The following is a 26,953-nucleotide window of genomic DNA, read 5'->3' as shown; positions in this document are numbered from 1 at the left end:
CCCCCTCAAAGGTGAGCAATTAAACGATGTCCGCAACCAGAAATAAGGGCGAACAAATCGACAGGTGACGCCATAAATCAAGCTAATTTTTAGGTTTCAAGTCATTTCATTTATTGAATATAACTAGCTAATATAACAATTTACCCCATCATACGTGAGTTAAGAAATGAGTTTAAGATTCATTTTAATAGGTCTATAGCTTATTTGCCCGAAATATTTGATATGCATAGATGTGGTCTCCATCTCTGACAAATGTTCCTCGTTCAAGAGCGTCAACAGTAGAATAAACTGATTAGCCGAAGATGGCGGGGATACTTTCGATCGACTTAAGCAAAAGTCCTCCGAGAATAATTGATGTTGATCCCTTAAGCACGAGCTGTAAACCCTCCACCTACCAGCAACTTGAAGAGAAATCTAAAGTGGATTAATTTCTTTTCAAAGGGAGGGAAAATAAAGTAACAAGACAGTGTTAGTCCATGAAATGGGTTCAAATTTTTCTTTTTTGAGGGTGACGGCACCGTTGAAGGCGGTTTGGAAATTGGACGGACAGCTAGACGCTAGTCATTGCGACACTCGAGCTTTTAACTGTTTTTGGATGGCTCTTCTCTACTTCGAAACTATTCATGATTCATCTCAGCCAGAGTAATTTATATATATATATATATATATATATATATTTTACAAGCTTTATAACTCACAATTTGATTTGTAATTCACACACACAAGAAATATTCTAGGACATATAAACATTAGCATACAAAAATACTTTTCAATTTCATCACCATTGCGTCACAATCTTGCCTCCCCAAAGGGGCTGTACACACTAAAAATAGTGTGTGTAAAAGGAATATATTTATAATCATGACAAACCCCTTTTGGCTCCTAGTGGGAAATGCTTTAAAGTTGGGATAAGTTTGGATTGGCATGGTCCCTTTCCTCCTTTTTTTTTCAGACTTTCCCTCATCCCAATGCTCCCCGTGTGAACAAGTTCAAGCTTCAAAGTCGTAGAAAGTTAGTGACGGTCCGTTGGAATCTCGCGAGTCCCTTTCGGATTCACACTTGTTTTAACGCCCCCTCAATATCTTATCACTTGATCTCTAGTAGATTACGCGTAGTATTGTTGTCTCAGGGAGATGGGAAACAGTTTGGGAGGGAAGAGGAGGGCGAAAGTGATGAAGATAAACGGCGACACCTTCAAATTGGCGACCCCGGTTAGGGTCGGCGACGTCGTGAAGGACTACCCGGGCCACGTCCTGATGGACTCCGAGGCCGTCAGGCATTACGGCATCCGCGCGAAGCCGCTTGAGCCCCAGCAAGAGCTCAAGCCCAAGCGGGTGTATTTCCTTGTCGAGCTGCCCAAGTTCCCGGAGGAGGAGGAGGAGAACAAGTTCCCGAGGCGGGTCCGGTCCGCGGCCATCCAGATGAGCGCCAAGGACCGGCTCGAGTGCCTGATGCTGTCGCGGAGGGCTGCGTCCGACCTCTCGCTCGCCAGGCCACCGCCGAGCCGGGGGCCGGAGGGCCACAGGCAGCCGCCGCAGCAAGGAGGAGGCGGCGGAGGCGGGGGGCCGTTGACGGTGAAGATGAGGCTGACGAGGGCGGAGATGGCAAGGCTGGTGGAGGAGAGCAGGGACGAGACGGAGGTGGCGGAGAGGATCGTGAGCTTGTGCTACGGTGATGAGAATGTGTTGCGACAAGGCGGGTCGAATTGGACGCATGGTCACGGTGGCACTAGAGAAAAAAGCAGCAGCATCAAGTTGCCCGAGGTAAATCCCCCTCTCAAATTAATTCCAATTTATGACAACTTCACAGGAGTTTAAGAATTAGTGTAAGTAATACTAGAATAGTGAATCTTACTTCAAAATCATATGGATGATTGAAATGGATAACTTGGACACCAGAAGTTTTGCCCGTTCGTTGTCGAAGTCCTAAATAAATGCAAAAGTTCAATCAAGTTCTAGAGTTACTCTAATGTTCAGTCCAAATTTATCGAGAATCATTGGATAAGCCAATCTTTTTGCCGCATTAATCTTCTATCTAGTCTATATATGACTGATTCGCCATAGGGTGCTCGATTTACGTGGCTCGGTTGGTAATTTGAATCGACAAAATGATCCTCTGCGAAGCCGGCACTATTGCGAGATAACTGCGGACGAGGGTGTGTTGATACTCATTCCAGCAAGAATCTTCATGCTTGCAAGCCGTCTCAACACTTTATTGCATAAATTTTGCAGAGGAGGGTGAGATTCAATCCGACGGAAGGAGGAGAGATCCGTCCAGAAATTCAACCCGGGTCGTCGTAAGATCGATACGCGCAAACGGGCGCAAGGATGTCAAGGACGGAGGGAGACACCGTGTTTCGAAAGCGCATATTTCCGGGGGCGGTTGAGCAGCTCCTAAAGGGGCCCCGTTCCGGAGATTCGACTCCGCGTCCGAGTCCTCTTCTCCCCTTTTCACTAGTCGACTTTGAATTATGTTTTTTTTCAGTAGCTTTGATGTTGGTAGTCAAAAGGTTGACTCCGTGATGCAAGTAGTTGCGTTGCATATCCAAGCGTCTATAGCCGATATGTACGGCAGAGTTTCACTACGAAGCCTTTTTGTTTTTCACGGTTGTGTTATACCAAAAGAGTACTGCAAAAGTATAGTCCCAATATTCAAGAAATAGCACCCAGTGGGCACATAGGATCAAACTTAATGCTGCGCTTTATTGGCAGCCTTTGTGACGGCATAAGAACTGTTGAGCATAAGCTCGTCAAATGAATTCTGTCGCATCAAGCTTGTGTCCAGCCATAAATAATCCGACTTAAATATACATTTAACTTGTTTATGACTCATTTATTGCATTCTAGTGATCCATACTCGATTTGTATTCTTCAAAACACTTTCATATTTAATCAAATAAAAAAAAACTCATAGTTAAATTGAGTTGAGAATGCGGAACGAGTGAGCGCAAAATAAATGAGAAAGGATGAAGGAAAAACCATAAAGAGAGATTGAATCTAAATAAATTATAATTTTGTTTATGGCATATTTAAGATCTATTTAATACTTATATTCTAATTATTTAGTAAATATAATTAATCCACACAACTAACTCAATACATCATACTGGCTTAAGAAATGAATTTATGACCCATATTTAATTTAGACTAACAAAGTCGATTGTGCACTTGTCATGTAACCCATCGGTCCTAAGCGAATGAGGTCTCCTAAGATTTTGTAAGGCGAAAACGGAAAAAGCTCAAGAAAAATAAGAAGATTGGCACGGTATAATATAATACATCCATCAATCCTGTTTTTCTTTTTTTTAACACTAATTTCTAAATCGCACATCCAAATCTACAATTGGTTATAAAAGACGATCACATCTACAGGATAATCAAAGAACAGATGATCAAACCAGGAATACTCATGGATAGTATCAACTTGACGTAGGATCGAAACGTCAATCCACAATGCATCCGCCAAAAACGGGCAATACCACCGACAACATCAGCAGCCATAACACGACCGAGGCTTAAGATTGAAAGCACGACGATTCGGGACGAGCCGAGGCGCTAACGTCTTGTCGGACCGACGGAACCTCGCGCCGATCACGGCAGATAGTAGTGAACCCCGAGGAACGTGGGGGTGATGGCCAGGTTGAGGATCCATGGGGAGCAGAAGATGATGACCACGGCTTGCGCCACGAAGTCCAGGAGCCTAACCAGGTCCAGCATCGCGATCCGCACTCTCGTGTCTGCTCCCTTGTCCTTGCGAACCCCTCCCTCACAGTCCTGGTTCCAACCCTAGAAAACTCTCTGCTTTGACTTGGGAGAGATAGGGTGGGACCCATGCTGCTGCGTGTCGTCCTCACGGACAGTGTGGGAGCACACGTGGCGCCGGTGTCGGATGGAGATCCAGACACTCGTCCACAGCACCTCCTCAGCCGGTGGTAGCGAGATCATAGAATTATACAGTTTACCTACGGGAAATATACCCAAAAAAAAAGGAAAAAAATTATTAAAAATTTTAAGGTATTATTAAGAATGTCCACGGCAGTCAATGCCGATCGTGCCACATAAGACGACCGGCGTTCACGTCTCGCAACTTCGATGGACTTAATTGATATCAATGTAAAAATATTTAGGACTAAATTGGACTAATTAAAATATTTATAACTAAATTAACACTAATACAATAATTTTAGGACTTTGATACTTTTCCTGTTTACTTACCGTAATCTTCAACGTACTTCCCCCACTAAAAGCATTACTGGTGTTCTAATCTGGGCTTCGGGTCTTGGAGATGTCACCGGGTTGCCCACCAAACTCCACGATCTGGCCCATAGACCAAACCACCCCCAACCATCCTGTCCTTGGCATTGAATCCATCGATGGTTTTCGTTCATCTGTTGCCACAATCGACGCTAATGTATCCCACGAATTTTACTTATGTATCACCAACATCTGCACATTTCACGGGCCAATCTTGCATATCGACATTAAGGTCGAGGTCCATTGAGACGGTATCTACCTCCGATTTGGAGGAACGAAGACCGTCCATCTATAGATCAAGGTAGTCGAAAACGGCGACCTCCTCACGGACAAGGTTTCGGTTGTATTACTACGAAGTCGGTTAGACCACGGACTTCAAGGTCGCCCCTTTGTTCGTCGATAGCCGACTATACATTTGCATGCTGAACAGACATGTATTATTTTTTGCAATTTCTAGCTGTCAACATCTTGAGGCTTCGGCTAAATTAGGTAATATGAATCCTTTTCTAGGGCATCTTATTGCACCAGAGCTAGTACAATGAAGTCCCGAGAAATTTGCAAGTTTAGGTCGTCAGATTCTTACACCAAACCATCCCAACTCTTACTAGCGAAGGCATATTCGTAAATGCTCGATCAATGCATTCATCACATGGAAGTCAACTAAGAAACCTGTTTATGCAGTGGATGGGACCTAAGAACGTATTCCCCTCTATTTTGAACTAAAAAAATTGGGAGAAATTGTCCCATCAATTCTAAAACTATTATACGGTTATCAATTCGGTGCTAACTTTTTAATTTTGTCAATTTAGTCATAAACTATTGCGCAAAATTCTAATGCAATATTTTCGGTTAATTTTTAACGAAAATTGCTAATGTGCCGGTGCTTCGCGCGCACGGTAACACTTCTGCTCTAGAAATCAACTTCTAGCCCGGAAGTTGATTCTTATACTTCTGCTTCTTCCGAGTAGAAATTGATTGTTCTACTACTGGAGAAAAATAATATTTTTTTTACTTCTTCAAATGGTTCCAAAACTACTTATGGAGCAAAAAACTACTCCAAAAGTATAAAATGAAGTTGTGTAATCAAATGAGTTTCTGCTCCATAAGTTGCATTACTAAATGGATTTCTACTCCGTAAGTATTGTCATGCACGCCCACACGTCAAATATGACTAGACTAGAGGTGAGCGGTTCCCGGTCCGGTCCGGTTCCCATCAAAAATCGAAAACCGAACCGGTGGTCTTGATTCCCATTTTTCGGAATCGTGGATCGGACCAGCCACTCTCGGAATCGAGAACTAGACCGGAAAAAATTATGCACCTATAACGTTAAAATCTCAACAGGGGCTAAGAAAATAGAGCATTGAACATTTACCTTGACGAGACGCGATTGCGGCCTCGATCGGCTAAAATAGAGCGAGAGAGGGAGGCGAGAGTTTAGACTTGAGCTGAGATATTAAGCGAGAGGCGTCGAGCAAGAGAAATTCGATGCGGGCAAGAGGGACCGAGTGAGCCGAGCGAGAGGCTCACGCGTGAGATGGGACCGAACGAGTTGAGGGATGCCGAAGGCATCAAGCGGAGGCGAACGCACGCATGAGAGACGAAGGTTGAGCGGTCGGGCTCCTAGGGTGAGGCATAGAGACAAGATCGGCTACTAGGACTTGCGAGTCACGAGAGAAATGAAGACTGGAGAGGCAAGAAAAGAGGTATGCGCCTGAAGTGAAGCAAAGCAAACCCTAAGCCTAAACAAGAACATTAGGTTTACATTTAAAAAAATCTATAAAAAAAAAAAAGACCGATCCGGTCTTGCCGGTCTTGGGCTCTAGAACCAAGAATCGAACCGCCCGGTCATGAGTTCCAATTTTAGGAACCGAGAACCGGATCAGATCCCTCTAAAATCGGGAACCGAACCATTGGTCCCTGGTTCAGCCGTTTTTTTTGTTCACCCCTAAACTGGACAGCTACATTAGAGATTTTCGACGAAAAATTGAAAGCATTACATTGAAATTTCACACAAAAAGGTTTAGGACTAAATTGGCACAATTGAAAAATTTATGACTGAATTAGCATCCAGATAATACATTTATGACTGATTAGGTAATTTTTTATGGAAATTTGTATAGAATTTGTAGCCCCATTATTGGGTATCACTTAATATTACTTCGCATAATATAGTACGGTTATGCCCCGGGGGGGAAAAAGGACACGTCACTCAGAAAAGTTAATTCGTCCCTAACCCCATTTATCATAACACATGTCACTCCCGAACCGTCTCATTACAACAATTTTTTCGTTGCCAATTCTCATAATTACGACATTAAATTTACTCAATGTGCCACTCAAGATGAACCATAAAGTGCACCCAGAAAGGTCAATAGTTCGAGGTTTGTCAGGATTTTCCTACGTGTTATTTCGGTGACTCTTTTTTTTATTAAATTAAAGGTATAAATAGGGAGCAGGACACTCTTAAGGAAATGGAAAATAAAATTAGCAATAATAATTCGTCAACTTATTACTTAGCCCTACAGATGATTGTTGCTCATTTTTTGTACTTTGGGTGGATTTTCGAAACATTGATGATTTGCGAAACTTAGCTTTTTTCCTTTTGGGTCAAATTTTGACATACTTGGCAGCGATAATAGTGTTGTCAATTCGAGTTTGCATGTCGTGTTCATATCGAATGTGGATTGATGTCACTTTCGATCAAAGCCGCATTGCATCAAGTTCGAATATCTCTTGAGTAAATTCATGCCGAGTTTACGTCATGTTTTATTATCTTGTTGGTAATCATCATTCGTGACTGACAGGGACTCCTATACAATTCATGAGAAACATCACCAAAGACCTCATCGTCGTCAAGGAATAAACTTCTTCGACGAACAAAGCTTGAGACAATGTTTGGACTCATACTTAATGATCTCTGGTCCCACTAATGTTTCTTTGTTTTTTTAAGTTGTTGCTATGACCGGATTATATTCATACAATTCTTTAATCTCGGAAATTCTAGGAGTTGGTAGAAATTGAGGGAAAAATAAGTTTGCCCTTTTGAACCCAAAGGGTAGTAGTTGAAGTGTCGTCCCAATCCAATTTGGGCTTATGTTAATCCATAAAAGGACAGGAATTGAGCAACATGTGAGCTTCACTCCTACTTATGGGAAATAATGGACAGAATTCTAGGGCACGCCTACGTTACTTTTAGTATAAAGGTTTGTCCTAATTTAGGGCAGTGGCTGAGAAAGCGAAAGTTGGCCGATGTTCCCAACCTATAGATGATGGACCCTTTAGGCAAATGGGGGTAGCACCTAAGACCTAGAGGTTTCCTTTGTGGGAAAAAATAAAAAAAAGCTTTGCAAAAGCCCCAATTATGTCTCGATTTATTGTATTCGCCTCTAATCATAAAATGAAATGTGAATAATTCGTCCTCGTTCTTTTTAAAACGATGGATCTTCTGATTTTGCAACGATTTTCTCTTCTTCATTTGGCATTCTCGTGCCTTGGAAACCCACACAGAGGAATAATACAATGTGACCCTTCATTTGTTTAATTTGTTCATGTAGAAGACAAAAGTTGTTCGGAGAGAGAGAGAGAGAGAGAGTTGGGACCTCCTCCAGAACTCCCCCATTTTCATCTATTTAAGTCTTTTGAGTTGTGTTCGGCCCTTTCGTTTCTCCCTCTCAGGTGAAGTCAGTAGCTACACAGAAATGGCAAGCGCCATAAGAAATGGTCGCGGTGCATGTGCGTATGCCCTGGTTATGCTTGTATTCGCTGCATCGCCGCGAGCCATGGTGCACGGACAAGCTATAGTGACGATTTCGCAGCCGCCGCCTAGCGACTGCCCCTATCCTTGTCTCCCGCCTCCAACGACGCCCACAATGTACCCGCAGCCGCTGCCGCCATCTCTGCCGGCTCCGCCGCCGCCGCCACCTACTGAGGTCTACCCGCCGCCTTCCATGGTCTATCCAGCACCGCCTGGCGGGTACTTTCCGTACTATTTTCCGCCGCCGTGGTACCTGGGCAATGCACCTCCCCCTCCTGATCCCATGTTGCCTTACTATCCATGGTACTACAAGCACCCTCTGGTGCCAAACTCTTCGTCGGAAATGCGCCGCACGCGATCCTGGGTCGTGGTTCTCTCTCTTCTGCTGATGATCGTGAGCTTAGCTCTCTTCGGGTGAGTAGTTTTTGCAGCTACATTATGGTCTCTACCTAGTTATAATGACAATGTTGTGCTCTTTCGCCTCAAAGTTGCTGCTATTTCTCCTGTGTAGCAATGTGGCAGGATGCCCAGAAAGTAATAGGATCCTGGCCCTCAAAAGTTCAAATTTTTATATAGGTTCAAAGTTACAAAATGCTGTGTTCTGTTGTGAATTAGGGACCTTGTTTAGTTCTTTGGGATTAATTCTTGCTGCAAATCATCAGGGAAGAGAACTCGGTAGCCTGTTTTAGCTGCATTATGTGAAGAAGAAGCGCTTAATCATGTCAATTCAGGAAAAAAAAAAATTACAAAAACCTCAATGCTGAGGAAAAGCAAAGAAAACAGGGGTCTTTCGAGTAAAAAAAAAAAAATCAGAAGAAGACCAGGACATATAGTTTTGAACTGTTTTTCTCGAATCAAATTAATGTCATGGCGTTCTCGAAATGTCAGCAGAATTGGTTTCTTCTTCTTCAGATAATTCAATCTGCAATCCGCGGTTTTCCTGGTTCTCTGAACTTCCTCTGGTTGTCTTCTCTTCACGAATAAAATATTCTACCGAACCGAACGAGCAAATATGGAGTGCAACAAATTGCCAACAGAGGGGAGATTCCAGGTCAACTTTGGGGAGTGAACCAGGCCATGAGATCAACATACCAAACCGCATTCATTATTATCACCTAGAATCAGGTGGTTAGCTTACGTTATTAGAAAGCAAAGTGCAAGCAGACGAAATAGGTGGGTGGGGGATTCATATTTCAAACACAATCACCTCCTTCTGACCTCTGAGAGCTTCTGATCTCGTCCGATTGTAACGAGTTCATCAAAAGTTGAAAGTCTGAAAAATTTATGGACCCAATGCTCTCGATGTCCTGCGGTCTCATTATTGTTGGATGAAACCGATCCTGAGGCGAGTCGTATGACTCCTGTGGCTGCTTATATGTTGATGCGTAAACTGCGAATTGTGAAGAAGCGTGAGCGGTCGAGATTCGAGGGACAGTGAAATGTATTAAGAGACCCGGACATCTATCTTCCACGGAGGAACTAGGATTTGGACTGGTGCGCACCCATTTTTGCATTTTGTCCCGATTGCTCCAGGACCTGAGTCCTCCGACCTCGAGGTGACGACGATGATGCCTATAACATAACTTGGCAATACAAATGAAACCCGATGCAAAGAAATTCTCTTCCATAGCAAGATATTCTGAGAACATCGTCACTCGGACATTAGAAACTTTTAAGAGGTTTTGAAGCTGACGCCCGTTACAATAATACGTTTGTTTCTTAATCAGTTGAAGAACCTCTGTACACTAATTTTTACTAGTTAAGAAAGACGGATTCAGATTGACTGTTAGAAAGTTGGTTATGAGCTCCCTGTAAGTCGGGTACGCAAATCTTGTGGTTAACTTTGACCTCTGTCAAAAGCCATTCAGCCTTGGGGATATTGAAAAGGTCATTTCTCGTTCCTAATTCAAAATCATGCCTCAATAAAGTAACGGCTATTGGTATATACCTATACAATATCATAATCACATAACACATAAAAATTAGAAAAACAGCTATGGAACCAAACAAATTCAAAAAGCACAAATTCCTCTAACTGAACAGGCATTGGAGGATTGGCCTTACCGCTCACCATTATATACACATGGACCTCCCATCCAATATGACATTACAAAATCCTGCATTTAGGGCTACATCGCAAAGAAGTACGTATACGGCTCAAAAGAGAGAGAGGGCCCCGGTGCCAAGCCTCGAAAGCTAATGTCTAACTAGAAAGCTCATACATTTGTTCCATCTACTGTGCAACAGAACAAGGCGGGGCTTGGTCAGAAGGCATCATCACAGCATTGGGTAACCTGCAAAGACTACGAATATTAGGCAACAGAATGAATGATCCAACTTCTAAAACAGGAAGAAACGCAGGCAGACAAGCATGCATCACATGCATTTTGACCGACATAAGTGGAGACGTCAACCCAAAAACTGCAAAAGCAAACATTAACACTTTGTCCAGCAACAATTCATCGCTCACGGTCACCGCACAAGTGTCCAACAAGGTGGTCGACTATTTTTATTGAGAAAGATTTTATTAGGAAGCAGTAAAAAAATATTCCAAGATTTTTCACCGATCTGTTAAAGAGGAAATGGTAACAGGAGTAAAGGTGTCTTTAAAGATATCCTCCTGAAAATTATCATTAGTATGCATATTAATTGACACTTATATAGCACACATCTAGGAAACTAAGGAAACAAAGTTCAAAGAAAAGTAGCCACCCTATACGATGACAAAAGCTCAGTTAATATGGTTTAAAAGAAGGATTTTAGAAGTAAAGAGTAGAACCTACTGAGGATCAACACGCGGTTTCTTATTGGCCTTCTTCTTGTTCTTGCGTCGCTTTTTACCAGAACTAGTAGCAGCAATAGGCTGCTGTTCGGTACTCGAAGGAACAAAGGAAATCAAGGGATTCCCTACTGCAGTAGCCACTGGTCTTGGTATTTGGAACAAATGATGTGCTTTAGGTACCTCTGAGCATGCCTCGGGAATAGCACGACCAAGAATATAATCAGCTGGCCCGGAAGCTAAAGCTTCTTTATGCTCGGTATTTGAGATTTCAGAATTGCCTCCCACATTCGCTCCAACAGGACATGAATACTTGGGCTCCCGGTATGCAGCATAAAGTTTGCACTTAGACTTGATCGTCCTCAAAAGAACCATTTTCGACTCGCTATCAGCTGCATTACATCCTTTATTAGTTGAATGGGTAGAATCATTCAAAATAAAGTGTAAAAACTGGCATACCATATAGGGATTGAATGGCAGTACGAGCTGCCAATTGTTCAGCCTCCTTTTTGCTTTTACCAACGCCGCCGGTGTAAGTTACACCATTGAATACCAAAGAAGATGCAAAAACTGGAACTGCCCCTTGTGGCTGAATAGTTGTGTAATTGGGCATTTCCAAGTTCATCTTGGCTGCATATTCATTAAGAATGGACTTGCAAAAAATTGCATCCTGTGCAGTAATGAAACAACCAGTGAATTAGTTAAAAAAACAGAAGGATGAATCAAGAATCAAAATATAGCATTGTGAGTGTGAAGCAAAAATCTTGTTTTCTAGTTGCTATTGGTTGAAACAGATTGTAAAATATTGAAGACTACTTCCTAGTGTCTTATTATCTAAGTTAGCACCCAAGTGGCACCTTCATACCTCCTATCTTCATATTCCTCAATGGATTTAGTGGTTCCAAATAGTCGATAATAACTGCCAGTCATTCGATAGAAACAATACCAGGAAAATCAATCTAAAGATCAGACAAGACACCAGGAACATGACAACATGACAAGAACATTTAGATAATGAGAATCAAATGTTGACCTCCTCTGGACATGCACATAGAAGGATAATTATATCATCAACCATAGAAAGGCACGTTCTTGTGATTAGCTTTTATAAGACAATATTAATGAGTAGAAATTGCAGAGAAATCCGCCTGATGTACGGTCATAGCAAGGTCTCAAATGATATGTTGGTTCAGTTCAAGGTTTCCTCAAGATATCCACTTGCAAGATAACAATATGGCCGTAACTCAAAGATAAAGATTTCCAACATTTCAACTATACAACATATGCTAACTAACAATTCAAGTGAATCGCTCGCAATGTATATCAAGATAGCAGCAATAGGTAAAGAATTCTCAAACCTCATGGATGAGAGGACAGCCTTCATCCTTCATCTTCTGCGACAAAAGATCCAATGCAATTTGAGCAACATTTTGCTCAGCTTCCTTTTTTTGGGGAAATGTGTCGGGAGATGTGAAGCTTTTCCCATCTACGAATACCGTTGACCTATATTTCGGGGCATGTTGGGACCCTTCATTAATAGTATTGTAAATAGGAAAATGCACCATTAACTTCTGCGTATACTCCTGCAACCGATTTTTGTACATCATATGCTCCGGAACACCTGAATAAATTACATATGTCATAGATAAGGTCTGCTTTTTGGTTATTAATGATACAGACATCACTAGTCTTTTGCCCACTGTCTAGTAGCATCATCCATTTTCAGGATTTTGACGGTCCTTTTTGACCATTTGGTAACATGAGTGAAAAAGAGAATAAATGTCAGGTTCTACACTCAACTGACAACTAGCAACCACAAACCTTTTCACTTCATAGGAAGGTCATACTAAAGTAAATGCCAAATTAGAAGTCGTTTCTGGATATATGGGGATACAAGGATGTGACACATCAAGCAGGGCAGTAAAATTTCTCGAAAAGCATGTTACCACCTCTAAAGGTAGCAGATCTTTTATTTCTTTTTTATTTTTCAGTTTTTTCTGCGAGTAAGTCAGATTTATCGTTCCAAAGTAGATGAAAGAATCCAAAACACATCAAATAAAAAAAAGGACCCTTTCCCTGAGTATCGAGTCATACATATGAAGCTATGGATTGGTCTCTTTTTACTAATTGTTACATCATTTTTCCCGGTTCACCTTTTAGATTTAACAAAGTCGTTTCAATTTTCTCTCAAATAACCATCATTTGTAAAGTTGCTAAAATTTGTCACAACACCTCAGATATCTATTTATTCCCACATAGAGTCACATTTGTCCTCAAAATTACTTCAATTTTCCCTCTAATTATCGTTCTAGTCAATAAGATTCATAGCCAATAGTTAGTAAGAAAGTTCTTGAAAACAAAGTATTAAAAGTCATGGGCCAAATGTCGACTATTCGAATGGATCTATTGTCAAAAAACATAGTTTTGACCCTATGTGAACACAGTGGGCCATGCAGTACGATTCGGAAAAAACTTGGTCTGTAGAAATCAGGATACATAGGGTACATTCATAGAAAATGAAACAATGGAGAGCAAAGTGAGACAAAGCCCAAAGTTAGGTAAATGTTTAAGCTATACAAGATTATTAACCTTGATTTTTTTACCAAGAACAAGTAAAATCAGATGAGAGACCAAAACAGAAGGCAAGATTTACCAGGAGGAGCACAGGAAACCTGAGTTTCCTCTGAATCTTGAGTTGAAGTTGGAACTAGAGCCTGAGCAGGGATAGCTAAAGGAAGTTCTGGTTGAGAAAATTCACTGAGATCTTCCATTCTGGCCGGTACAACTGGAAAAATGCAACAGACAATGACTGTCATATTGAAAGACAAGGGCTCTCTAGCACTTTTTACAACATTTGATATTAGATCATGGGTAAAAAAGTCATAGCATGAGACAAACAGCCTATAACATGGGGGGATGAATTGGGTACTCCAGAGTGTCCACCCTCCTATTCTTCATTGATAGAATTGATAGCAAGCCTCCCCCATAAAAAATAAAAATAAAAATAAACACCTGTCTTGTTTGCTTTTGGAATGATATAGTAAGAAATACTTAGCCAAGAGATTCCACATTTTCAGACCAAACGATTAGGAGATCATCTTGAAAAATAAAAAAAAAAACATGCACTGTCCTTTATTTCTGCCGCAATCATAGCCAACCTATGTAGCCAATTATCAGGTATGCCGTAAATAGTGTAATCTTGATGAAAAAGAATTGGGAGAAAGAAACATAACGTACAACTTTTAGTTCTAACACCACATTATCCATTTATATCTCAAATGATCCAGTATAGAGAAAAACTAACTGTTAAGCATTTTAGCCACAAAAAAAAAAAATTGGTCAATCAATTTATGTATGCCAACTTCACATTTAATCAGATGATAACCCATTGGAGAATCTAGTGGTTTAAAGTCAACATACATAGTAATATATCCTTTCAATCAGGATAACAATTATTAGTCCCATGTAAGTGCATGCAGAAGCTAATCGTTCTTGATTACGTTATGCTAACGCAAATCGTACTATAAACCAATATTCGTCAGCAAGACTTACGCGGAGAAGGTTTGAACACTGGCGCTTGCATGGGAGACTGAGATGAAGGTGGAGCCATATCCTGAGCAGGCTCAGCATGAGGAAGTTGACTGAGATTGGCCGTTCTGACATGCATAGCTGAAAAAACGAGACAGGTGACTGTAATATTGGAAAATGATGCCTGTGACACACACTTTACAGCCTTCCATTTCAAATCATTGGAAAAAGGAATCATAGCATGTAAGGAACAGCCTTTCCTACTGGGGGATGAAATGAGGAACTATCGTGAACCGTACCCAGCCCCCTATATCATCTCCACGACAAAAGACACGCTATCCTGTTTGTTTTTTGGATGGTTAAGTAAGAAGTAATTTAGGAAAGAAACTCCACATCTATCAACCAACAGCTATGATCAAAACATTAGATGTGCACTATCCTTGTTTCTGCTAACATTGTAATCAACTTATATATCAGGTTTTGAATATATACCTCAACCACATTTGAGATTCCAGAAAAAAGGCAAAACAACTTTCAAGCACCTTTGCCTAAACAAATTGGTCAATCAAGTAATGAATGCAAATTTGACCAAAAAAAAAAGTAATGAATGCAAATTTCTAATATATCCTAACCAGATTATAAACCCTTGTTGAATTTAGTTGTTCAAAGTCCACATATACAGTAATATATCCTTTCAATCAGAATAAAATTATTAGTCCCACTTAAGTGCGTGCAGAAGCTAATCGTTCTTGATTACGTTATGTTATCGCAAATCTCATTATAAATCAATGTTCATCAGCAAGACTTACGGGAAGAAGGTTCAAGCACCTGAGCTTGCATGGGAGCCCGAGATGAAGTCGGAGCCAGGGCTTGAGCAAGAGGAAGTCCCGATTCAGGAAATTGACTGAGATTGTCCTTTTTGACAGGCACAGCTGAAAAACGAAATAGGTAACTGTCATATTGAAAGGCATTGACAAACGATGCCTGTGCCGCACTTTTTACAGCTTTCCGTTACGGATCAGGACAGCCAATCGTTCTTGATTACTTTATGCCATCGCAAATCTCATTATAAATCAATGTTCATCAGCAAGACTTACGTGAAGAAGGTTCAAACGCCTGAGCTTGCATGGGAGCCCGAGATGAAGTCGGAGCCAGGGCTTGAGCAAGAGGAAGTCCCAATTGAGGAAATTGACTGAGATTGTCCTTTTTGACAGGCACAGCTGAAAAACGAAATAGGTAACTGTCATATTCTGTCATATTGAAAGGCACTGACAAACGATGCCTGTGCCGCACTTCTTACAGCTTTCCGTTACAGATCAGGACAGCCAATCGTTCTTGATTACGTTATGCTATCGCAAATCTCATTATAAATCACTGTTCATTAGCAGGACTTACGTAAAGAAGGGTCAGACCCCTGAGCTTGCATGGGAGCCCGAGATGAAGTCGGAGCCAGGGCTTGAGCAAGAGGAAGTCCCGATTGAGGAAATTGACTGAGATTGTCCTTTTTGACAGGCACAGCTGAAAAACGAGATAGGTAACTGTCATATTGAAAGGCACAGACAAACGATGCCTGTGCCGCACTTTTTACAGCTTTCCATTACAGATCATGGAAAAAAGTAATCATAGCATGAGAGGAGCAGCCTTTCCCATGGGGGATGAGCTGAGGAACTGTAGTAACCATATCTACTCTCGAAGTTCATCTCCACAATAAGAGACATTTAATCTTGTCTGTTTATGCAATGGTAATTTAGAAGTATTTTGCAAAGAAACTCCACATCTTCAACCAACAGCTATCAACGGAAACTCCCGTGTCTGCTAACGTTGTAATCAACTCTTAGATACCTGGTTTACAAAATATACCTCAACCGATTTGAAATTCCAGAACAGAGGCAAACCAATTCGCCAAAAGAAACCGATCAATCAATTTACCAACGCCAACTTCTCACACAACCTGATCACCGAAGGTAATGCACAAGGACTCGATGTTCATCAGAAAAATGGACTCAAAATAAGAGCTTTCTAACTTAGGGTTTTCTTTTCCGTCAAAACTTCCCAGGTCATCTCATTCAATCAAACAAATTTCGCAGCATTTTTCAAGCACAGCGTCATTTTGTCCTCCAACGCACGAACAATGCATTTCTCTGGACCGAAACTTGACAACAGGCGTCTTTTCAAGCACAGAGCGCATTTTTCAGCGCGCGCGCGAACGAGAGAGAGAGAGAGAGAATTACGTGAAGAAGCCGACGGGACCCGAAACAGAGCAGAAGCCAGAGTAGAAATCGCACCGGCAGCCGGAGCCGGAGCCTTCGCCGGAGCCGGAGCAGGAGCAGGAGCCGGAGCCGAGCGAGGAAGCTCCAGCCCAGGAAACTGGCAAAGATCGCTCATTTCTCTTCCCTTGCTCAGGGTCTGTCGCTGGAACGGAACGGCTGACGACGAAGGCGAGCAGCGGAGGAGCTCCGGGTACGGCGAAGTTAGGGCGGTTGAGGCGAGAGAGGCTTTTGGGAGTAGTAACTGCCAGAGCGAGCTCAGCAAAATGGGACGAAACGGTACGAATTTATCTTCTCACGTGCACTCTCTCGCTGTGGAGGAGAGGATGACCTCATGACTGACTGACGCGCACGTGACCCTGGACTGGCCAATTTCAGGAATTTGAGATTTGGTCCAAAATAGATTTATGGGAAACACTACGTTTTTTTTTTTGTTTTTTTATGGAGAATCATTGATGGAGAGGATGGGGACGGCGAAGAAGGCGAATCTAATCAATCCAGGGAAGAAAGTTAATTTTTTTATCCATTTTTAGAAACTTTCCGAGAATGCCTTCCGTAGCGTAAGCGATCGCGAATGCGGAAACCCTAATCTGGCGATGAAACGAATTGCCTTAATCGAAATTGACAATCGTTACATGTGTCGGCGGCGCATGGATTGTGATTATGTGATGATTATTCCTTTTTTTATACCATGAGTTTATCAAATAAAAGTATTTTTAATAAATAAGTGTAAAGAAAATGTTGCCATTTTTTTGTCAAAAAAAGATAATGTTTTTATCGAAAAGTGAAAATCTATTATTTTAGATGAAGTTGATGGAGTTTTAAGAAAAATTGAATCTTTTTCTAAGTTGATGGATTTTCAAGGAAAATGGAATCTTTGTTGACTTTGGAAAGAATAAAAAAGTAAAAGGCTGGAAATTAAAAGAATTGAAAATTCGCATAATGGGATTGAAGGTTAAAGGTCAACATAAATTTGCAAGAATAGGTGTTGTTGTGTGATGGATTGAGCAAGAGTACATGCAATGAGGGCAAGGTGATTATTTATATTTTATTGTCGATGCTTATTTTACAAATAATTATGAATTTGGAATCATAGATAATTTCCCGACACTAGCTACTATTATTTGATTATCCATCAGAAGTTACAAATTCCTAAATTGTAGGTGTAATCATCTGGCAATCATATGTTTGAGCCGAAAAATTGTCTTTATTTCCGAATCCCACCACTTAGCAAAGCGGCAGTAACTGGCATCAACGACCCTCATCAATTAGTGAGGGCCCTTGATAGCACATTGTATTGTTTATCACTTTATTAACGAGCTATCAGTCCCTTCAAGTTGTTGATTATTTTTTTAATAAATAATTTCGATGTAAGCCAAACTTTGCTCTCATTGATATGAAAGCAAACTATTTTCATAACCACCACTCTCACCAAAGCCTCCAAAAATCCCTCTAAACATTGGACATGCATGTCTATTTTTAAGTATGGCTATTGTCATTGAAATTTAAAGTTATTGCTTGGTTCAAATCTATATTCCCTTAATCTTTCCAACTCAACCTTCTATTCTTGCCACACCCCTTTACATTTCAAAAGAGCCGAGCTAAAAAAAAAGTTTACTTTCCAAGGGCATGAATAGTATTTGTAGCAAAAATTAATATCAAAGAGGCCCGAAGCTAAAATTGAAAAAAAAAAATCCATTTGTGTCTTTTTGGATAAAATGAAAAAGGGAATCCAATGCACCACCTCAATGTAATAATTTTTATTTTCCAAAAAAGAAAAAGATTGAAAATATATAGCTCGTATAAGAAGTCAAGAACCTATCCGTAGAATTCCTAAAGTTTATAATCATACCGCATTAACAAATCAAGATCTTGCCTATCTAATTGTTGGGTTCAAACATTTTTTTTCTTCGCTTACGACAGCAAGACCAACTTTACAAATACCACGACTAAATAGATGTTGGTAAGAAAAAATATATGAGTAAAAGAAGTTACCGATGGAACAAGAAGAGAGCCGCCGGTACTCTATTCCAGATCGGTTATGAGCCGCTCTATTTTTGCGAGCCGGAGATTTAGGGGTGGGGAGTTTTATAGGAACTTTTACCGTAGGCTTTTGTTACCCATACATTTTTTTTTTCTTTTTGAGATAATCATTTTCTTTCCCGCAATATTTTCATTTTTCATTCCTAATCCTGCAAATCTTATGACAATAAATGCAAGATTTTCTGTTTGGTCATACAAAAAAAAAAAATACAATAAATGCATGATTCAAAGCAAAAGAAAAGGTCAAGTGAATGCAAATTCAACTCGAGGCAACTCGGACGAGGTGGCCTTGTCATAATCATAAAGGCCGAGACAAGACTCCCGTGGGCATTGAGATGCATGAGTTGTTATTTGTGTTTATTATTGATTTTTTTTCCTCTTCTTGGTAATTTATTAGTTAATTTAATTTTTTTCCCATCTTCAATATTTTTTAATTTTATTCACTGTATTCAAAGGTAAATGAGAATTTTTCTTTATAAAAAAAAAAGGAGATGGAAATATATTTTTGTCCCTTAAAAATCGCATGCATTACACGTGCTAACGAAAAAAATAACAGAGAATAAGACCATAACAAAATGAAAATTTAAAGAATATCGTGTAAGAGTTGAAAGTTCGAAATGAATATGTATTATTCACAAGGGAAATGACACAAATGACCATTGAACTTTAATCCAATATGCAATGTGGTCTCTAAACTTTTTATTTGTTTAATATAGTTCATGCACTTTAACTTAGTGTTCAGTATGATCCCTGAATTTTTAGTAAATGTTCAATTTAGTCGTTACAATCACAGGAAAATGTTCAATATTATCCTTGATCTTGAAAAAAATAGAAGGACGATATTTAAGGACTAAATTGAATATGTACAAAAAGTTTATGTACAATATTGAATAAATTAAAAGTCCACAGAATGTATTGCACATTGGATTAAAATTTAAGAGTCATACTGAACAAATTAAAAAATTCATAGATCACATTATATACTAGACCACACGGTTTATGGATGATTCACGCCTTTATCCCTATTCTCAAAGTTAATGGGGTTTTGTAATTTCAACTTCCAAAAATTTTACGGTCGTAGCAATTCAACGATCACTTCCAAGTAGTGATGGCCACGGGCCGGTTTCGGTTCATGAACTAGCGGTTCTAATTAGTGGCCACGGGGGAATCGACGATTCGAGTTCTAGTTTTGAACTAGCGGTTCCGAGTCGGTTTAAGGCCCGGTTCTAGTTCAAAATCGAAAATGGAACCGCCCATTTTAGTTCCCATTTTTAAATTTAATTTTTAAATAATGAATTATAATATAATAAATTATAAATTATAAATTATGAAATAATAAATTATCAAATACAAATTATAATCAAACTTCGGGGGAAAAGGGAGGAAAAATGGGCTTGAACTTAATGAATTATCATTAAGCACCTACATATCTTCTTAGGGATAGAAGAATCGAATCCCATATAATTCTTTTACCTTTGATTACCTCATACTTATCTCATCGTCAATCGTCACCACCCGTTCCGATATCGGTACCCATGGTGATGGTATCTCCATCATCGAATAATTCGATTTCATTGTTGTGATTCATCTGTTGTTTTCGATATTAAGCTTTTGTTAAATTATCGACACAAGCTTGAGCCTCCACCGAATTCAAAGCTAATTTTGAACATCGGTCATCCAAAATGTTGTATCTAGCACTAAATGCTTATTCAACTGCAATTATTGAACAAGGGATTGCTAAAACCTATCGTGAGATAAGAGCTATAATTAGGAATTGGGTTGAATGCATTTTCCACCAATCTAGAATTATGAAATCTGTGCCGTATTCGGATTCACCAAACTCAAAAGAAATAGTTAAATAAGCCTCTATTTTAGAAATATTTCCTATTGCGCCATTTTATTTTATTTTTTGCCTATTCATCATAAGTTTATGCCATCTACTAATTTTACCTAGGTCCACGCTTTGTATGTCGCTAGGTTGGAAAAATCCATTATCACATAGATTATATTTACTAAAAAATTCATTATATAATTTTGCTGTTGCGTTTTCAACTACTGTTTGTATAGCTCTAACATTTACCATTTTAATCAAACGTGTTCATAATATGTAGTCAAATAATCACCTAAACCATCTAATTTGATATGTGGATCGAAAAAAGTAGCAACCAAATAAATAAGAGGAATTTCGGTATAATAATGTAGCTATTTTGTTCGCATTGCTATAATAGTTTGACTTAATTGATCATCTTTTTCATTTTCTTTAAAAACACTAGTAATATTAATACACTCTATTAAAAATAAATGCGTAGTAAGATAATAAACACTCGATAAAGTATAAGTTGCATCATCAAAAAATTTTAAAAATTTAATTTTTTTTTTTGCAAATATCTCACTCTTGTGGGTATTAATTAATTTGAGAAATATTATCTGAAATAAATGCACATAATAAATCTTTATATGCAAAAGATTGATTAAGCAACTCGTAGAATTCCAACGAGTTGGAACATCTCATGAAATTTTATTTCCTTTTCTTCCATGCATTTCACAAAATTTGCTCCATTCTTTCATAATGTAGGGATGTTTCGATAAAAATTGAATTATTGAGAAAAATATTAAGAGTTTTTAAACCATCTTGTACATATACATTTAAAACATGGCAAGCACATGTAATGTGAAAAAATTATCCACCAAAAGTGGGTTTACAAATCTTTTTAACTTGAAAATTGAAGCGGTATTTGCCGCAGCATTATCAAAATCAACTGAAAAAATTTTGTTAAGCAAATAATATTCTTCTAAAACTTGTATAATTATTCTATAAATATTATTTGTCATATGCATATCATCAAAAACTCTAAATGTAATAATTCTTTTTTGAATGTTCCAATCGTCATCTATCCAATGACATGTAATACCCATATAAGAATGAGTTTGCCAAAGATCACTCTAAATGTCTCTATCTATATGCACACGTCCATTAAAATTCATACAAAAAATTTGTAAATGTTTTTTTCCTCTTTTATAAAGATAAAAAACTTGGCGTTTAAGTTTATTTCTCAAAATAGGTTTTGATTGTGGAGTACATGCGGTTTGTATAAAATGATTAAAACCAAAATTTTCACCAAAATTAAATGGTAACGACAATACATCTAGCTAATTCTTCTTTATAAGTTTTTTCATTATAATGAAATAAAGGAGTGTTAGGATTAGTGTACCCAGAAATTTATTATTGCTCGGTGTCAATTCCGGCTTGGGTTGGATGTTTCGCCCTAAGATACCGTTTGAATGTTCCATAGCCTTGTCCACCTGTATATTTGTATGCTGCCCCACAATGTTGACAAGTTACCCCATACTTTTTTGGGCATAAATCAAATCTTTCCTTCTTCATGAAGTGCTCCCATATGTCGGATGTAACCTCTTATTTCGGCACATTTATTGTTGACATTTTTTTTCATACTGATATTAGGATGAATACTTTCTTGCGTTGGGACGTGTTCCACATTGGGAATAATGTTAATATCATCAACATCGATCTCCCAATCTGCAAAATCACGAGGATCATGAGGATAATCGAATTCCCACATCTTGTTTTTTTTTTTTTTCTGTGTCACTATTTCTACTTCCACTTGCTATTTTTTGAAAGAATTGAGCGGAAAGCAGATTCAGAAAATTGAGAGCATTAAGCGAATTGAGAGAATTTGAGAGAATGAAAATTTAAGAGAAATTGTGAGAAAAAATGAAAGATGGAAAGTGGTATTTATAATAGTTAGATAGAATTTATAAATTAAATAAGAAAGAAAAAAAGGGGAGAAGTTGCAACAATCACAATTTGAGAAAAAAAGTTCCCCTTTTTTATTTTATTTATTATTATTTTTTTGTATTGTACTGGCTAGTTTGCCGATTCAGTGAAATGGGGACCCGTAACCAGCCCCTATGGCACGGGCCGGTTTCGGTTCGAAACCGACGGGCCCAGTCAACGGGCCGATTACGGATTTGACCCGGGGCGGTTCCGAGTCCAAACTGGCCCGTAGCCACCTCCACTTCCAAGGGAACCCAGGGGTTATGTTTGTAAATTGACCTGGTCGGCTCCATGTTTCGGCCTGGGCAGTCGGCATGTCTCTGATTTCTTCGCTGCGCCCCCAAGCAGCGCTCATCTTCTCGATGAGGGCTTTCCTACCGTTGCCCTAACCTTCTGCAATCTGCGTAGCTACCCAAGAGATCAATGGCCGGGGACAGAAAGAGACCGTACCGCGATTTCCACCGTGCTCGTTCCCGTTCCCCACCGCCACCATCAAGTTCGCCCTTCGACAAGAAGCGCCGTATCGCTCTAAATTCAAGGTCAAGATCAAAATCCCCCACATGCCCCCGTCCTCATCGTCAAGCCGACCGTGTCACCTCTAAACAAAAACTGGGCAAGCCGCAAACTTTCAACTCATACCTCGACATCCCCGATTTGCCTCCCAAGATCAGGGCTTTGTGCGAAATCATCGCCAAAACCCCCTCCCTCACCGTCGAGAAGGTCCTCGAAGATTCCGGCATTGGGGTCCGGCAAGAAGATGTCGAGGAGGTGCTCAAGTTGTCCTACGGCTTCCCGGGCTCCGCCGTCAAGTTCTTCAGGTGGTCCGGGCACCAGCTCAAGGACGACCACAGCCCGTACGCTTGGAATTTGGTGGTCGACATGTTGGGTAAGCACTCTCTGTTTGATGCAATGTGGGATGCTGTGAAGTCGATGCGTAAAAAGGAGCTGCTTTCGCTTGCCACTTTCGCTTCCGTTTTTAGTAGCTACGTGCTTGCTGGTAGCTTGCAAGAAGCTATTATGACTTTTGAAGTGATGGGCCAATACGGCTTGCCGCCTGATGTTGTAGCGTTGAATTCGCTGATTAGTGCGATTTGTAGGGACGGTAAGACTGTGGATGCAGTGGACTTCTTAGTAAACGTGAAGGACAGGATTCGGCCGGACCCCGATACATATGCGATATTGTTGGAGGGTTGGGAGAATGAACAGAATGTGACTGGTGCTAGGCGAACTTTCGCCGAGATGGTGAGAGAAATCGGTTGGGATCCCGCCAACGTGCCTGCCTATGGCTCATTTTTATGTACTTTGCTGAAGGGTCCTAGTGGGATATGTGAAGCATTGAAATATTTCCGGACGATGAGTGATCACCGGTGTTATCCAGGTATGAAGTTCTTTCGGAACGCATTGGAGGAGTTTATAAAGCATGCTGATCCCAAAGGAGCCAACTTTATATGGGAAGCTATGGTGGGAAGACTTGGGTGTAGACCAGATACAGAAATGTATAATTCAATGATAGCTTTACATTGTTACACCGACCACATAGATGTGGCTGAGAGGCTGTTGGATGAAATGGTCTACAATGGAGCATTTCCGGACGATAGAACTTACAATATTTTGCTTCAGTTCTTGATCCAAAGTAGGAAACTAAAGGAAGCCTCCATTGTGTTTACGGAGATGGTGAAAAATGAATGCGTGCCAAGCGTGGCCAATTGTAAGGCAGCTGCCAGGATTTTTATAGATACAGGAGACCATCACTCAGCTATGAAAGTTTGGAGGTGGATGGTTGAATACTACAGGTCCGATTTGGATGAGACTGGAAATACTTTGATTGTGGGGCTTCTTGATCTTGACAGGCTCCCTGAAGCAGTCAAATATGCCGAGGATGTCATTGAAAGAGGAATTAGATTGTCCTCTTCCACACTGTTGAAATTGAAACATAGCCTTTCCAAGGCCAGAAAGTTACATGCGTATGATGAACTTTTGAGGATGAGGAGAAGTCCTCGTGGAGGTTAAAAATTCGTTCATGTCTTCGTGTTTAGAGGTGACAATTTCAGTTTTGGCCCTATTTTGAATCTAGTCAACTGTATATTCTGTGCCTCCAATTCTTCCGTCCTTAATTCACACTTCACCATCTTGGTTGCATTAACCATCCTCCTTGGTTGTATGGACAATGTTAATCTGGATATCTGTGTTAACCAAAAATCCTGCTTTTTGAGTAATAGACTGTTTCGATGTCCCATTTCTCCTCATTTGGAGAAGAGACTTTTCTCACTAAAGCTAGTTGGGATGCTGAATGTTCTGGCAGTTTTGGGCAATGAATGGATATTGGTGTTTGCAATGGTGCTTATTTCTTGGCGAGTAGATTCAGCAGCCTCTTTCCTCTATCTATGAATGTTGCGTGGCAACCATGTTTTTATGCTAGAGTACTCTAATGTTGAGCTTGTATTCTTGAAGCTCAACACGACCCTTGTTTGTCGGAAGATTGTACTTCTTCTTGGCTGTAATGTACTCTTCATTTTGTATAGAGTAAGAGGTCGATTCATGTTTCGGGAGGCTGCATGTTTTGTTGATTGTTGGATATATCATGATTTGACTATTATTAAGAAGCAACTAGTTGCCAAGAAGCTCAGTTGCATTGATGAAATGGTCTGTGTTGTGAGGAATGCCAAATGCAGAACTTTGAAGCGACGATGACATTTTTATGTTTGCGCTTGCTATGCACATCATCTGTCTTCTGGTGTCTCTCAAATCATTCATACGCAAAAACTACGGCGAATTATCGTCTTTGGATGCTGTTGACAATTTCTATGCAGTCTGGAAAAGCAAAAGGGGGAGATGTGCCTGCTTAGCTATATGTACTCGGACATTCCAATTAAAGAGAGATGCGTAACCCAGTTCGCTCGAGTCTTGGGTGCCTTGTGAAGTCAGTAGTCATGAGGAGGATGCACCGATCGGTGATGCAGTTGTTCTGTCAATAACCAGTAGCTTTTCTTGGGCAGTAATTTTCCTTGTGAATTGGAAATTCTCCCATGATCCTGTGACAAACTTGTTGTAAGCCATTGTGTGTGTTTTTAGTTCCACAAAATTAGTAGAACTGCTATTGGAGAACTATTCATTAGTCAAGTTCTAATTGTTCATTAGAATTATTCAATTACATCGAACCCACGCGGGTGCCTCCGAATCCTCAAACCGAGGCTGGGGTCGAGGCTAATTGAGGTTGATCACCCCAGATGGATCTCGATCCAAGGTTATGAGGGCTCGGCAGCGGCCTTGGTGATCCTTGCAAGGCGGCGGCTACTACCACAGTGGTGGTGCGGGAGGTTGGGATGACCGTTCGACATCCGAGGAGGCAGCGATGGCGTGCAAAGCTGAGATGGGGCAGAGGTTTACGCAAAAGGTGGCGGGAGGGAGAGAAGGGGGACGAGAGAATAATTCTCTTATCTTATTCATGGTACATCGTCGCTTGACATAATTTTAATAAACGGTCTGTCAGAAGTAGGATAGGTTCAGGCCTACCTAACTTTTCCTCTTCAATTTCTCCCTTCACAAGATATTGCCTAGAAAGCACGAATCAAAATCCGCCTGTATAAGCAGAGTGAGCTCTATTTAAAAGGGCCTCACATAGCCATATGAGTTAGAGATGAAACACACACCATGAGGCAAATTAACTAATAGATATGCATGAGGAAATTATCAATAAGTCAAAAGCCTATTATACAAATACTAATTTAGTCTTAAATCTTTGAATTGTAATTTCTTTTTTTTTGGGGTCGTACACCAGCGGCCTTGGCGATCCTTGCGAGGCGGCGGCTGTTCGACATCCGAGGAGGCAGCGATGGCGCACAAAGCTGAGATGGGGTAGAGGATTACGCAAAAGATGGAGGGAGGGAGCGAAGAGGGGAGGACGAGGAGAGAATAATTCTCTTATCTTATTCATGGTAACTTGTCGCTTGACATAATTTTAATAAACGCCCTATCAAAAGTAGGATAGGTTCAGGCCTATGTAACGTTTCCTCTTCAATTTCTCCCTTCACAAGTTATTGCCTAGAAAGCACGAATCAAAATCCGCCTGTATAAGCAGTGTGAGCTCTATTTAAAAGGGCCTCACATGGCCATACGAGTTGAGATGAAGCACACACCATGAGGCAAATTAACTAATAGAAATTCATGGGGAAATTATCAATAAGTCAATAGCCTATTATACGAATACTAATTTAGTCTTAAACCTAGTTTTATTTTAAGCTTTCTGACAATTTGTTCTTTCGAAAAAAGATTGCTCATGGATACCGATCTCTTACGTAGCACAGCCGGAGCCGATGTGTATAATTTTACAATTTTTTTTGAAATTTTTTTTGTGATTTTTAAAATTATTTATTTGCTTCTTTTTTTCTTTCCTCTTTTTTTTTTAATTGTACCCAGCGAGCCCGGCGACCCTTGCTCTAGGATCTTGCACGTCGCGGACGAAGTCGACCCTCACCAAACTTTTTGACAATTTTTCTTTTTGGCAAAAGATTGTTGATGTGGACGCTAATCTT

At 40.2% G+C, this 26,953-nt stretch overlaps 4 protein-coding genes across 12 annotated transcripts; 3 read left to right on the top strand and 1 right to left on the bottom strand.

The window, feature by feature from the left end:
- Positions 1-951: 951 nt before the first annotated feature.
- LOC115745450 (uncharacterized protein At1g66480-like) lies at positions 952-2,599 on the top strand. 2 transcript variants are annotated; one of them, XM_030681005.2, is made up of 3 exons: positions 952-1,763; positions 2,232-2,343; positions 2,399-2,599. In XM_030681005.2, exons 1-2 carry the CDS (start codon positions 1,134-1,136, stop codon positions 2,298-2,300), a joined length of 699 nt encoding a protein of 232 aa, XP_030536865.1. In that variant the 5' UTR covers positions 952-1,133; the 3' UTR covers positions 2,301-2,343; positions 2,399-2,599. The 2 variants fall into 2 exon arrangements, with proteins under 2 accessions (XP_030536865.1, XP_048140477.1); XM_048284520.1 differs by having other exon boundaries at positions 2,232-2,599.
- A 5,353-nt stretch (positions 2,600-7,952) lies between these two features.
- On the top strand, positions 7,953-8,546 carry LOC115745379 (leucine-rich repeat extensin-like protein 5). The gene is made up of 2 exons (XM_030680902.2): positions 7,953-8,422; positions 8,531-8,546. The coding sequence occupies exons 1-2, from the start codon at positions 7,953-7,955 to the stop codon at positions 8,544-8,546; spliced, it is 486 nt and encodes a 161-aa protein (XP_030536762.2).
- Positions 8,547-9,990: 1,444 nt separating this feature from the next.
- Positions 9,991-16,907, bottom strand: LOC115745400 (protein PRRC2C-like). Of its 6 annotated transcripts, none has more exons than XM_048284503.1 (10): positions 16,547-16,907; positions 15,711-15,833; positions 15,413-15,535; positions 15,125-15,247; positions 14,340-14,456; positions 13,441-13,572; positions 12,146-12,408; positions 11,247-11,457; positions 10,792-11,191; positions 9,991-10,302 (listed from the first exon to the last, which is right to left on the bottom strand). In XM_048284503.1, exons 1-10 carry the CDS (start codon positions 16,698-16,700, stop codon positions 10,242-10,244), a joined length of 1,707 nt encoding a protein of 568 aa, XP_048140460.1. In that variant the 5' UTR covers positions 16,701-16,907; the 3' UTR covers positions 9,991-10,241. The 6 variants fall into 6 exon arrangements, with proteins under 6 accessions (XP_048140460.1, XP_048140462.1, XP_048140461.1 ...); XM_048284505.1 differs by having other exon boundaries at positions 14,340-14,426; positions 15,203-15,247; XM_048284504.1 differs by having other exon boundaries at positions 10,792-11,179; positions 16,547-16,905.
- A 5,819-nt stretch (positions 16,908-22,726) lies between these two features.
- LOC115745399 (pentatricopeptide repeat-containing protein At1g77360, mitochondrial-like) lies at positions 22,727-25,042 on the top strand. 3 transcript variants are annotated; one of them, XR_007199596.1, is made up of 3 exons: positions 22,727-24,459; positions 24,724-24,827; positions 24,858-25,042. XR_007199596.1 is itself a non-coding variant. In XM_048284509.1 (2 exons), the coding sequence occupies exon 1, from the start codon at positions 22,845-22,847 to the stop codon at positions 24,429-24,431; it is 1,587 nt and encodes a 528-aa protein (XP_048140466.1). In that variant the 5' UTR covers positions 22,727-22,844; the 3' UTR covers positions 24,432-24,459; positions 24,724-25,042. The 3 variants fall into 3 exon arrangements, 1 of the variants encoding a protein (XP_048140466.1); XM_048284509.1 differs by having other exon boundaries at positions 24,724-25,042; XR_007199595.1 differs by having other exon boundaries at positions 22,728-24,827.
- The last annotated feature ends 1,911 nt before the right edge of the window (positions 25,043-26,953 follow it).

The sequence above is a fragment of the Rhodamnia argentea genome, chromosome 8 (assembly GCF_020921035.1).
Source record: "Rhodamnia argentea isolate NSW1041297 chromosome 8, ASM2092103v1, whole genome shotgun sequence".
In the NCBI taxonomy this organism is placed as follows: domain Eukaryota; kingdom Viridiplantae; phylum Streptophyta; class Magnoliopsida; order Myrtales; family Myrtaceae; genus Rhodamnia; species Rhodamnia argentea.
The sequence above is the reverse complement of the archived record's forward strand: the minus strand, read 5'-3'. Positions and strand labels throughout refer to the sequence as shown.